The 14,253-nt window shown below is 41.4% G+C and overlaps 1 protein-coding gene and 1 long non-coding RNA gene across 2 annotated transcripts; one reads left to right on the top strand and one right to left on the bottom strand.

Annotated features, from left to right (window-relative positions):
- Positions 1-581: 581 nt before the first annotated feature.
- On the top strand, positions 582-3,447 carry LOC104449090 (BTB/POZ domain-containing protein At1g55760). The gene is made up of 4 exons (XM_010063109.3): positions 582-1,191; positions 1,621-1,769; positions 2,338-2,456; positions 2,572-3,447. Exons 1-4 carry the CDS (start codon positions 1,073-1,075, stop codon positions 3,172-3,174), a joined length of 990 nt encoding a protein of 329 aa, XP_010061411.2. The 5' UTR covers positions 582-1,072; the 3' UTR covers positions 3,175-3,447.
- Positions 3,448-3,876: 429 nt separating this feature from the next.
- On the bottom strand, positions 3,877-4,476 carry LOC104449089. The gene is made up of 2 exons (XR_726484.2): positions 4,353-4,476; positions 3,877-4,251 (listed from the first exon to the last, which is right to left on the bottom strand). It is a non-coding gene; the product is annotated as an uncharacterized LOC104449089 (long non-coding RNA).
- Positions 4,477-14,253: the final 9,777 nt, after the last annotated feature.

Below are 14,253 nucleotides of genomic sequence, written 5' to 3'. Positions count from 1 at the left end.
TCAAGCATTATTTACTTATAGAAGTTGTCTTGTCAGTAACATGACATCCCATGAAATCCCACACCCCTACTAAAATGAGAGATTGAATTCTCTCGACTTATAATCCAAAATCCTAACCGTGAGAGAGTGACTCTACAGTGAGAAATTTGACTGATAACAATGAGTTTGAAGGAATAATTTGGAAGATCATGTTCAGGGTATATTTTTAGCCTATTAGAGATCATCCCGGATACTTGCCTCGAATCAATTCCGTAAGCTAGGTTTTCGATGGGATGCGTGATTCTTCTATAAAATGAATTTAATCAACCAAAAGCATGACTTTAGATAGAATTTCACATAAGATACTTTGCCCTTGCCTTCTGTGGATAAAATTCTGGGTCTTTCCCAAGGATGCTTTGCTTGGAAGCACAAAAAATCAGGCAAGAAAACATATACTTTACTCCTCCAACCAAATCTATGTGCATAGAGCCCCCATACGCACGTAATTCCACAAATACACATTTAAGAAAACAAAGAAGTTATGGACAAAGAACAAACCAAGAGGAGCCCCCATTCCCCAATAAATAATCCCCACGTACTCTCCTCCCTCCTCCTCCTCCTCCTCCTCCTCCTTCTGCTGAAGTGCACTGGAAGCCAACAACCAACCATCCTCTGCCTCTCCATCTCCCTCTCTCCGGGCTGAGACAGAAAGGTCTCGGTCTCACCATCAATGGCGTAAGGCAGGAACAAAATCCTTGCGTGCCCGAAACCATCGAAAAGGAAGCCCTTGTTCTTTTGCTGGGTGGGTTTCTTTCTTTATCAGTCATCTTGAAGGGAGGCATTCGGGAACAGTCCAGTCGCAGCAGAGTGTCGGGAGAGAGGCCGAGGAAGGAGAGAGAGAGAGAGAGAGCCGGAGGAAGAGCACCCACGACGGCGTCTTCGTGCATGAGGAAGGAGGGAGGAGGGAGAGGCGAGAGCGACGGGGACGAGAGGAGCCGCAAACCTGGGAAAGCACGGGGAGTCACTGGGCGGAGGAGGAATCTTCGACTGCTTCCATGAGATCACGACGGCCCTCGCGTTCGCCAACGCTAGGATGAGCGATTCCGCCTACCGAGTCGACACCACGCCCCGCCTCGCCCAATGGAGGATCGACAACCTCGCCTCCTGCACCTACCGCAAGTCCGATCCTTTCAAGATCGGTCTCTGGAATTGGTGAGTCGGATTGACCCCGAGCTTCACTTTCCTGATATCTCTGTTTTGTTCTTGTTTCTCTCTCTCTATCTACAGGACACTCTGTTTCTTGTCTTGCACAGGGTCGATTCTGATTGTTTCAGATTATGGGTGATTGATGATTTGATTATCCTTGACCCATAGAGATAATTGGGTTAGTCTTTGTGTGAAAGTTACGATTTTCCATTTGAGGGAGAGGATATTTTTGGGGTGAAGAACAGGGAGAAATGAATGAGCTCTGCGTTGTCCTTCATGCTCTGCTCTGCTACTGTACTCCGTCTCTGTTGCTAGGGTAGATATTGTACTTATTATTATTTTTTTTTTGGTAAAGAAAGATATTGTACTTATTCATATGGTACTAAAAAAAGAAAGACGATAGAGTTCTGACTTTTGTTCTGTTGGGGATCGAAGGCATCTATCCCTGGAGAAGAACCGGATTTTGTATGTTAAATTGTACCCGGAGATCTCGGCCGTGACAAGAGATAATCCCCCGATCGCATCCTTCATCGTTCGCGTGGTTTGTTCCGCCGGCGGCGGTCGCAAGACTTTGACACACCCTGGTATTTCTTGATCTTATCTCTGATTTAATTGCGGTGTCGACTCTTGAGCTTTGATTTGTCGAATTCGAAAATGGGTCACAAATTCCCTTTGTCAATCGGAAACTCAACACATCAAATTCCAGAAAAATTGCTGGGGGGATTGGAATGTGAGCTCCTTTTGAAATGGAGATCACCAAGAAATTCAGTTCTTTCGTTTGTCTTTCACCGATGTTTCAGTTTTTTTAATGTGGATATGGGTAGGCATGGGTCGGTGGGTTGCTAAAGCTGAAAGGGATAAGAAATTGGGCCCCACCTAGAATCTCTCAGAGACCATCCTCTCCCTTCTTTTAGCAACATTGTCCTTCCCATGTCCCTTGAATCCATTGCAGCAATTTGTTTTGTTTTGTTTTGAGGAAACCTAGGAGTTTGCTTAGACCAACTAGCACACACACTCTCCTTGGAACAAAGGGTTTATGCTAGTAAAAACCCTTATGGTTTTCCATCTAACTGTGACAGTCTCGACAAGTCCAATGTCATGCTGATCTTGATTTTGGTTTCTATTTCCCTTCCGTCGTGTGCACAACTGCAGAAATAACAGATAAGCAGCTCAAGAATAACGACGATTTCATTTGGGCGATCGAGGTCCCACTAACCGGAAAGTTCATTATTGATGTCGAGTTCCTCGATCTCAAGATCAAGTCCCCGGAGGTATATGTTCCTTTCCCTTCTTTTTTCCTTTTATGACATGAGGGCCAATCAAAATTCAGATCATACGCATATCTGCACATTCGACACACTCACGCTTGACCTCGACATCGTGCAGGGTGTAGAACCTTGCTCCATTTGGGCTGAAGGGTTCACGCACAAGCTATCGAATCTGACAGCGCTTTCGACCCTCGGTCGAATGTTAAAGGAAGGCATCCACACGGACATCATTATCAATGCTTGCAACGGGAGCATCGGAGCCCACCTTGCTGTGCTTTCCTCGAGATCCCCGGTCTTCCGCGGCATGTTCGCGCATGACCTGAAAGAGAAAGAGCTTTCCACCATAAACATTTCAGACATGTCGATCGAGGCCTGCGAGACTTTCCTTCATTACATCTATGGCAATATTAAGCAAAGCGATTTTCTCGAGCACCGGCTCGCACTCCTTCGGGCAGCAGATAAGTATGATGTAGCCGACTTGAGGGAGGCATGCCACGAGAGCCTCCTGGAAGACATAGACTCCCAGAACGTCCTTGAGCGGCTTGAGAACGCGCATCTTTATCAGTTACACAAACTGAAGACCAGCTGCCTGCTGTATCTTGTGAAGTTTGGTAAGATATTCGACATCAGAGATGATTTGAACGCCTTCATTCAATCCGCTGACAGGGACCTCGTGGCGGAGATCTTTCAAGAGATTCTCAATGCATGGAGGGGTTTCTGAGGATTCTACACGACAAGACACGAAAGGGAAAACGAGAAGAAGAAAGCATAGCGCGTCAATCGATCTCAGTTATACTGTCCTAGTCCTGCAAAGTGGGCTTCTAGCTGTAGTTCCTTAATACAATGCTATTGAAGGTCATTCTTTTGATTGTCCAGCTGTACATAAATTGGTTGTGATTCAAGCTGATTGATATTTGTTAAGAGAACTGATTTCATTATGATGTAATGATAATTTATTCAAGAGTGAAAAGTCTCGACATTTGGCCGTTTTATCTATGACGTACATGCTCCACTAATTTCTCCCGCCGGAAAGAACTCAGCGCCTATGGATTCACGGCACAAGTCCGTGCTCTTGTTTCCGCGATTGCAAAACAAGGAACTAAAAGATGCCAGTCAGAAATGAGATGGAACAACGCCGAACGAATGACAACTTTCCACCTGGAGAACGAATGACAAAAGCCATTCCTGGCAGAGTCGTGCTGGTAAGATCAGCAATGAAGGGATGGAGCGAGCAACAAGCTGAAATGGTTAGACTAAAGGATCTCATGAACTGACCTCATTGTGTGAAGGTGCAAAAGGAAAAACAGCCGAGTCGTTGAGGATGATAAGTCGGTGCGAAATCTACTTCGAGGGGGAACTGTACAGTGGCAGTAGTCGACTAGGGACCGCCGAAAGCGACCGCTCTATTGCTGCCAGCCTGCTATAGATCGAACCAACCACCCTTGATACTTCTTCGGATGACAATATTTGCAGATATTTGCAGATCAGATTTTCGGGAAAAATTGATACTACATTTTACTCAAGACTTCTCAGCTCGAGTGTTGAAAATGCCGAAGCTCGGAGTCGCATCTCTGCAGTCCTTAGGTTCAGCATTGGCGATGGAAGCCACAGTCCGACCCCTCCGATTCCTGGATCGCAGTGGAGCGACTCGAACGAGACCCATCTTCGAACATTCACGTCCCGAGGTAACTATCCATCGCACGACACCGAGAAGCCGGGTCAGTCATTTCTAATTCTCCGGTCGCCTGTCCATCGGAGACCACCGATCGCACAGATCCAACATCGTCAGCGGCTCGATCTGCCAATGAATTTAGACAACACTAACATCAGTCGAGACAAGATCGACGACATGGGAAGCTACAAAATTTGCAGAAATTAAGGCCAAAAAGAGAAGCTCACTTTCGACAACAGGATCTGCGGGTCGAACTTGACTGAGGATTCTGCTTCCATTTTCGAGCGTTTCTTTGAGGTTTTTTTAAGGGTGTGGAAATGACGCTTGGTGTGAGAGAATTCGCAAGGGAATATTACCGGCATCTTCTTGTTTCATTCCCCCCCGGCCCCGCTCGTTCATTTCGGTGAAGACCGTTGAGAAAAATCGGCGCGGCCCATTTGTAAGTTAGGCCCCCGTTCATGGCCCGACCAGGTCCCCCTGCCCGCCCAAGTCCATTAGGCCCAAAGACCCAAACAATTAAAATACCAGCAGCTTGTAAAAACTAGGGCTTTGTGGGATTCGAGTAACGTAAAAAAAATTTAAAAAAAAAGGTCTTAATTCAATCCCAAACCTTTTAATTACGCTAATTTCATATTAATTATTTAATTGTGTCAATTTAATTTTAAACATTTTGACGATTTATCAATTTAGTTCTAAATATTTTGACAATTTGCCAATTTAAACCTAAATTTTTGAAAATTTATTAGTCTTAAATTTTTTGACGATTTCATATAATAAGCCATAATCAGAAAGAATTAATTATCTTTTCATATTTATAACATGTATATGATAATGTGAAATGTTTGATTAGGTTCCTGAGCTACTCTTATCCAATGTTTCTAGGTTCTTGCTCAACCTAACTCAGACGAGTACTTGAGTTATTTGAAATCAACAGAGTTGGGGGTACTTTGCTAGTTAGGGCAGAGCTATTCGTGAGTTGCTTGACTCTCTTTCGATTGCACTCCTACTCTTCAATCAAAATGAAATCAAAATGGATGTCGACTGCTGAGTTAACGTTTGAGAAAATTTCACCGTATTTTAGTTTTCTCTTTATTTTTTGTCTTTTCTTTTTAGAGTAGGTAGATTTGGTACCGCCTATCAATCTTTTCTTCACTTCCCAATAGAAAATATATAGGACAGTCAATAAATATTATCTCTCCATTTGTGAATTTAAAATTGAAAATTACACTCTTTTTTTTTTATCATTTTTGGCGTGCATGGTCAATGCTCATATAGACGTTAAGAGCCTGTTTGTTAAGGGGCTGTTTGGCAACGTGCCAAATAGTGTTTATTTTTGTTCTTTTATTCCCGGGAGTAGATTTGGAAAAAAAATGCGTTTAATAAAATTTTTGTTTTCAGGAATAAATTTCTATTTTTTTGTTAGGAAATAGATTTGAAATAGAATCAAGAATAAGAAAAAAAGTTCATTCTTGTCTCTGGGAACAATTCTAGAATCAAGTCTCTATTTTCTCTTTTTTTTTTCTTGTTCTTATTCCTTCTTCTTCATCATCTACCATCATCGCGGTTGCCGTCCATCGCCCACCACCGCCGGTCGCTGAAGGCAAGCCTAGCCACCAGCTTGGTCGAGCCCCATCAAGGCTCGGCCGATGAGGGCCGGCCTCGTCGAAGGCTGGCGACGCTTCAGTGAGGTCGCGGGCCCTCATCTGGCCGGTTGCCGATCATCCCAAGGTCGGCAACAAGTCGACCGACCACTTGAAGAAGAAGAATAGGGGAAAGAAAGGAAAAAAAGAAAAGAAGAAACAAGGGAAAAAAAGAGGAAAAAATTAATAAAATTATTTAAAAATTAAAATATAATGATTTATAGTAGAATTTTGAGCACAAGACCAAACGTAATTCTATTCCAGAATTAGAAATTTGGACGAGTTACAAAACGACTTAAAATGCTTAGAAATTATTTTCGGGAACAAAACAAAAAAGAATCATTTCGATTAAAAATTATTCCTAGAAATGTAAGCGTTACCAAACGTGCTATAACTTGTCAAACGGTGAAAAATTCTATTCTTTTGTTCCCAAGAATAGATTTGGAATAAAAATGTGTTTGGTAAAACATTTGTTTCCGAGAATAAATTTCTATTTTTTTGTTCTCGGAATTATGTTTGGAATAGAATCGAGAAGTAATAAAAAAATTGGTTCTTTGTTCCTTAGAACAATTCTAAAATCAAGCACCTATTTTCTATCTTTTCTTTTCTTTTTTCTTATTCTTCTTCCTTCTTTCTTCTTCTTCAACTGTCGTTGCCACCGCCGCCCATCGCCATCCACCATTCGCCGCCCGCCGCCGTCGGTCGCCAAAGGCTCGCCTAACTGAGCAAGCCCAGCCACCGCCGAGGCTCAACCTCGCATGGACAAGGCAAGGCTAACCTCGTGGTGGCCTGGTGAGGTTGAGCCCCGCCGGCTGCTAGGTGAGGCCGCTCGCCCAACTAAGGCTCAACCGATGAGTCACAGCCTCGCCGAGAGCTGGCGACATTCCGATGAGGTTGCTAACTCTCGTTTGGCTATTCGCTAGTCATCCTAAGGCTGGCAAGTGGCCACCTTGAAGAAGGAGAAGGGGAGAAAGAAAGGGAAAAAAAAAAAGGAAAAAAATAATAAAATTATCTAATTTTTTTTAAAAAAAAAAAAAGACTTAAAATAGAAATTTTGATGATGGTGCCAAACCCAATTCTATTTCGGAAATTGAAATTTTGGAAGTTACTAAGGGTCTGCTGTTTTGGTAACGCTTCTGTTCCAGGAAATAATTTCTTTTCAGAAATAATTTTTTTCTATTTCTATTTCCGAGAACAATTCCTCAAAAAAGAACATGTCTGGTAACTGCAGAAAATTTATATTCTTAGAATGAAAAAATAATAGAAATGTGTTTGATATGATCCACAATGTATAATTTCTTTTAAATTTTTTCTTATTCTTTTTTATCGCCGCCACTACCAACTGTCGTCGCCAACTGCCGACCACCACTATCGTCGACCGCCGCCGACCGTTGCCGTCGTTGATTGTCGCCGCCAGCCACGGTCGACAGTCCATTGTTAATGGTCATCAGTGGCTAGCAACGACAGTCGGCGACAACATCGGTCATTGACGGGCGAAGGTGACGGTCGTTGGCGCCGATTAGTTGGTTGGCTAGCCGACGGGCGATGGCATCAACCGTCATTGGTGGTGGGTGGGGCAGCTGGCAATGACGGTGGCCGACGGTGGTGACAACGGCCGACTATCAACTAGCCGGCAAGCGGTGGCCTTAATGGTCATCGGTGGTGGGTTGTGGTGGGCAACAATGGTGGCAATAGTGGCTAGCCGGCGGTCGATCGGTGGGTGGGCGGTGGGAGGCGATCGGCTGTCGACTGTCGGGCTGCAGGCGGCGGGTGGTGAGCAGCGGTAGCCGACCAACGACGACGGCCGGCCAGCAGCGGTGGCTGGACAGCAGGGGCAATGGAGAAGGGAAGGGGCAGCAAGGAAGAAGAAAAGAAAAAAAAATAACTTATTTATAAAAATTGTTCCCGTGAACAAAAAACTACTTTTTTTTTTTATTTCTTGTTTCTGTTCTAAATCTATTCCCTAGTCATTTTCTATTCTGAGAAATAAAAAAATCAATTAACGTTACCAAACGAATTTATGTTCTTTTTTTGTTCCAGGAAACAAAAGAACATAAATTGGGAGGAATAGAAACGTTACCAAATAGGGCCCAAAGGTTTAAAATGCTTCAAAATTATTCTCAGAAACAGAATAAAAAAGAATTGTAAAGAGATAATTGTTTTCTAATAATCTAAAATGAAAAGGGTTACAAATATATGTGTGTGTGTGTGTGCGTGCGTGCTTAACCCTACTCGTAACTAAGTTACAATTTTACCTTTATTACTCACAATATTTCTCAACACTCTCCCTCAAGTTGGGATATAGATATCAAATAATCCCAACTTGTTACATAATATGCTCACTCTATTCCCCCGTAGAGATTTCGTAAAAATATCTGCAAGTTGATCCTCCGACTTTGTGTGTTGAAGAATAACGTCACATTTCTGAACTTTTTCTCGCACAAAATGACAATCAACCTCAATGTGCTTAGTTCGCTTGTGGATGACTGGATTAGATGCAATATGAATAGTGGATTGATTATCACAATACAACACTGATAGATTTGACGGTGACATTCCAATCTCTAATAGTAACATTCTCAACCATAGTAATTCACTTGTCACATGTGCCATAGCATGATATTCAGCTTCAGCGCTTGATTAGGAAACTACATGTTGTTTCTTACTTTTCCATACAACTAAATTACCCCCAAGAAACACACAATAGCCTGAAGTAGATCTCCTATCCATGGGACATCCAGCCCAATCGACATCAGAAAAGCCTTCGGTGTTTAGATGGCCATAATTCTTGAACTATAGTCCTTTACCTGGGGCTCCCTTCAAATATTTGATGATCCGAAGTACAGCATCCCAATGAGTGGTACGGGGAGAACTCATGAACTAACTCACTACACTAACCGCGAATGATATATCAGGTCTTGTAATACTAAGATAGTTTAACTTACCAACTAATCTTCGATACTTTGCTTGATCATGTAGTAATTCTCCATGTTCTGCATCAAGTTTCATATTGGGATCCATAGGGGTATCGACTGGCTTTACTCCAAGAAATCCAACCTCACCAAGGATGTTCAGTACATACTTCCATTGCGATAATATGATACCAGCATGTGAATAGGATACTTTAATACCAAGAAAGTATCAAAGATGTCCCAAATTTTTAGTACTGAATTCTTTATGTAAAAATTGCGTAAGTTTTTTAATACCACCTGAATCACTGCCAATAATGATGATATCATCCACATATACAACTAGAATGATACAACCAGTTGAAGACATAGAGCTGAAAACTGAATGATCTACCTAACATCGATTTAATCCAAATTTGATAACTGCATCACTAAATCTACCAAACCAAGCACGAGGAGATTGTTTAAGTCCATACAAAGCTTTGTGTAAACGACATACCACATTCTCCCCCTGAGCAATAAACCCAGCAGGTTGCTCCATGTAGAATTCCTCAGCCAGATCACCATGTAAAAATGCATTTTTGACATCCAATTGATGAAGGATCCAGCCAAATTGCACAGCCAATGAAATGAAGACATGGACAAAGGGAATTTTGGCAACGGGAGAGAAGGTGTCATTATAGTCGACACGATAAGTTTGAGTATACCCCTTCGCAACTAATCGTGCCTAGTACCATCCGGGTGAACTTTAACAGTGAAAACCCAACGACAGCCAACAGGTTGCTTATTAGTAGGTAAGGAAGTAAGCTGCTAAGTTTTGTTCTGAATTAGTGCCTGCATTTCATCTTCCATGGCACGACACCAACCCAGATGAGCAAGAGCATCAGCAACACTGCTAGGCACAGAAATAGAAGACAACGACGAGACAAAGGCAGAGAAGGTAGGAGATAAACGATCATAGGACAAACAATTTGAAATAGGATGATGCGTACTAACACACTCAGAAAGACTAGAATAACGATCAACAGGACGACCAACATAGAACGTGTACCTTTTCGAGAAGCAATGGGCGGATTAGGATCAGAGGCTGGCACTACAACTAATGGGGGAATAGATGAATCGGGTGCTGATGAAGGCTATATCGTCATAGTTGGAACTGTACTTTGTCAATGATAAGTGTGGTCAACAAACTGAAATTTTCTAGAGGTAGCTGGAGATATGATAGGCAGTGGAAGCATTGGTAGTACACAATCATCACTATCACCAGGTGTATGTGGAACATTCTAAGAGGAAAAATATGACTGATCTTCAAAGAACGTTACATCTGTAGCCACGAACATATGACAACGAGTAGGAATGTAACATTTGTATCCCTTCTAAGTTCAAGAGTATCCCGCAAAGACATATTTTTCAGCACGAGGATTCAGTTTATCAAGACCTGGAGTAAGATTATGTACAAAACAAATACACCCGAAGACTCGAAGAGATAAGGAAAAGAGAGGACGATTTGGATGTAAAATTGAGAATGGTGTTTTCCCTTAAAGGACAGAAGTTGGAAGCCTATTGATTAAATAACATGCCGTAAGAACAGCATGGCCCCAAAAATGTTTAGGTAGATGCATATGAAACATGAGGCAGCGGGCAACATCAAGAAGATGGCGATTTTTATGTTCATCTACGCCATTTTGTTATGGAGTGTATGAGCAGGACGTCTGATGAATAATACCATGAGCCAGAAAGGGCTAGAAACTAGAAGTTGTAGCAAGGTATTCTCTAGCATTATCTAACCATAAATGTTTGACAGAAATATTATATTGATTCAACACTTCGAAATAGAACAATTGAAAACAATGGAAAATCTCTGTACGATCTTTTATTAAGAATAATCAAGTCATTCGGGAAAAATCATCCATGAATGTAACAAAATATCTAAATCCAGAGACATCAAACACACGACATGGACCCCATACATCTGAGTGAACCAACTCAAATGGACTAGACACACGATTCTGAATACGGGAAGGAAAAGAAGCTCTATGATGTTTACCAAACTAACAAGCTTCACACTGAAAGGAACTCACAAACTTAGACTCGGAAAATAAACATCAAAGTAGGTTTGGTGGTGGATGACCAGCACGACAATGCATCCGCTATACATCAGTGGATGTTTGTTTCACAGCTATAGCAGCTAACACCTTCTTATCAAGGTAGTACAAGCCATTGGATTCATGTCCCCCACCAATCATCTGTCCAGTCCTTAGATCCTGAAAAACACAATGAGAAGAGTAAAAGGTCAGGGACAATTTAGTGCTTTGGTCAACGAGCTAACAGAAATCAAATTATAAGGAGATTTTGATAGGTGAAAGACAGATGATAAAGAAAGAGAGGGATTCAAATGAATAACTCCCATACCAGTAACTTGAGACTGTGAACCATTTGCTAATGTAACTTAATTCGATAATGAAGGAGATGTATAGTGAAAAGAAGATAGTAAGTTAGAGTTACCAGTCATGTGATTGGTAGCTCCAGAGTCTATAACCCAGGAATTAGATGATGCAGACAACAAACATGATGAACTACCTTTAGAGGTTTGTGCCAAAGTAGCAGTAGGAGCTGAAGATCCTATCACTTGTTGGGAGCGAACCAATGTATCATACTCAGCACGTGTTAATGTAACTAAATCACCTGTCTTAAGAACTTGAGTTGAACTTGGTGGAGTCATTGAGGGAGGACCAAGAGAATCCTCAACCTCCACGACTTCCACCATGAACAACACTGTGTCCACGACCTCAAGCTCCACATCCACTAGAACCACGAGAAAGCATAGCACTAATCTCCACTACCGGCGTGGAAGGACTCTTCTCAGGAATTGTAAAACGGAGAGCCTGGGAGAAGACTTCATCTACTATGGGAAGAGAACTATGAGTTGTAATATGCTGACGAAGAGATGAATACTCAGGCCCCAATGACTTGAGATATAATATTACTCTCAAATCCTCTTGGCGTTTAGCCAAAACATTTGGATCATTCGAGGCAGGAAGATAAGTATCCCATCGTTGACAGAGAGTGGTGAACCGAGCATAATGATCTGACAATGATTGATCTCCACGTTGAATATCAAATAACTTTTCCCACGTGTCACAAACTCGCATCATATTATTTTGCCCCGAATAGAGTAATGCACACTTATCCCAAACCGCTTTAGTGGAGTCACATTGAATAAAGTGAGGACTAACCTTAGAGTCCATGCTATTCCACAATAAGGTCCGAATCATCGCATCTTCTACAATATAATCGGCAGCTTTACTCATGTCAAACGGTATTGTAAACGTGAGATAGTCCAGTTGTCTTGTGGCAGTAAGATAGACCTTGACCGCTTTAGACCAAGATGGATAATTAGTTCCATCTAACTTGAGAGATGTTAATTGAAAATGACCAAAAGGAGATCCATAAGTCGATCCATTGGTCGCCATTAGTGAATAAAGAATGATTGAGCCCAAGAAATGAACTTCACAGTTGCCAATACTTAATTCCAATAATTCAATCAAATACACAAAAAAATTCCAAATAAAAAGGCTTCAATCGAATTACCAAAGCACCAGTATACTTATTCTCAATATCCCTATTGATTCAATGCAAATCACTTTCAAGTGCGGAACAACAACTCTATCATCTGTAATAACCACTTCTAAAATTTTGTGCAGTACAAATAATAAAGTAGGTTACCATCCACCACCAGAAAATATCCCATCATACGCCGTTTCTAGGAGCCTTTCCAGCACCCCATAGCCAGCACCAAAGTCAACAACTCGTGTCAATCAAGTAAAAGCACCACGGGCCTCATTACGATGCAAGACACCAAAAAAGCAGTAACTCATGTCAAAATCTACTTTTCCCATAATAAGGCAAATTCCAATCCAAATCGATACAATACATGCACAGAAAAAGAGGAAGGATGTGGGATTCAAAAAGCAAACAAGAGAGGCTGAAATTTTAGCACTCTTTGCATCATGAAATTCGGCCCATCTCGTCAGATAATCTACACTTAATCAGAAAGATGCTTCCACATGATCGAAAAACATTGGCTTGCTTCAACTTCTCCAGATCGGATATTCGTCTATCCAGCGAGGCATGAACGACGAGAAAGTGGAGAAGAGGATACGATCAACCAAGGAGAAGAAGGCGAACCAAGATCTCATCAAGGACTTGCATGACGGCAGCGGGGTCAGCGTTGTGGGTCGCTGCACGCAGGATTCGAACGATGACAACTGGGGTTGTTGATCAATGTCGTGGGTTGCTGGCTGGAGACGTGGCCTTTTCCGATGACGGAACTGTGTCACCGGCCGAAGGCACGGCCTTTTCCAGTGACGGAATAGTAGTCTCCAGTAATCTGGTTGCTAGGGTTTTTTTTTTTTTTTTTGTGTGGCTCCGATACCATGTATAGAGATAATTGTTTTCTGATAATCTAAAATGAAAAGAGCTACAAATATATATGTGTGTGCGCGCGCGCGCTTAACCCTACTCGTAACTAAGTTACTATTTTACCCTTATTACTCACCATATTTCTCAACAAGAATCATTTATGATTAGACATTATTTTCAAGAACATAAGCGTTACCAAACTCGCCCTAAGTCACTCATTTGGATGTTTTAAAACGAATTAAATCTTGACTGATTTTGCCACCAAAAGCAATCTGTCTTCTTAATGTGATTTGTACTTTTTGATATGCCTTAAGTGGAAAAAATATTATTGTGGTAATCTATATGATCTAATAAAATATTTTTATCCGACCAAAATTTATACTTTCTCTTTTTCACACTACTTCCAAATTTGTCCCCATTTCACTATAATCGATTTCCCATAATGGACAAATCTCATGAAAAGGGAGTTCATTTGTTGTTTCTATGAATATTGGTAATCGAAATTTCATGCAATACGTGAGAGCATATCTTTTGACAAATTGAGCACATGAATACACGATATGTAATTCGTAGCAAATAAATGAACTTTCATGTTTCAAACATGATTGGAAATGTTGAATAAATCTAATTTCATTATCAGACAAAATAAATTAAGGCCATTTGAAAAAGGGTTATTGTATTTAGTTTTCAAGGGATGGATGTAGTAATAAGTACTAATACCCAAAGCTAAAATAACATAATCGATGACTTAACGTTTAAGGATCTCCCGAACTAAGCAAGTCTCTAAGTTTCATCTTGGTTTTCATCCTGACCTCATGATCACCGGGATAAAAAAAAATGACTAAAGACTATTCCCTCCTTTTGGGGAAGAAAAAAGATACATGGAAAATTGGGGGTGCAAGTACTGACAAGTAAAAATAAAGAATGTATCTATGAAGCCCAGCATCCCTACAAAGCAAACGAACGGACTGCACAAGCCCTCCAAAAAGCTCGTTCTATATAAGGTTAGGTCGGAAGCATAAATCGTTGGTGATTCAACAAATCCACCGGAAAAAAAGGTGAAAAAGCAAACGATGACCTAGTGGAGCAAAGCAACTCCTTTTTCCCCAAGTTCGTCTTTTTTCTTTTTCTTCCCTTGTCTCTATAACCTCTAGTAC

Source organism: Eucalyptus grandis, chromosome 6 (genome assembly GCF_016545825.1).
Source record: "Eucalyptus grandis isolate ANBG69807.140 chromosome 6, ASM1654582v1, whole genome shotgun sequence".
In the NCBI taxonomy this organism is placed as follows: domain Eukaryota; kingdom Viridiplantae; phylum Streptophyta; class Magnoliopsida; order Myrtales; family Myrtaceae; genus Eucalyptus; species Eucalyptus grandis.
The sequence above is the reverse complement of the archived record's forward strand: the minus strand, read 5'-3'. Positions and strand labels throughout refer to the sequence as shown.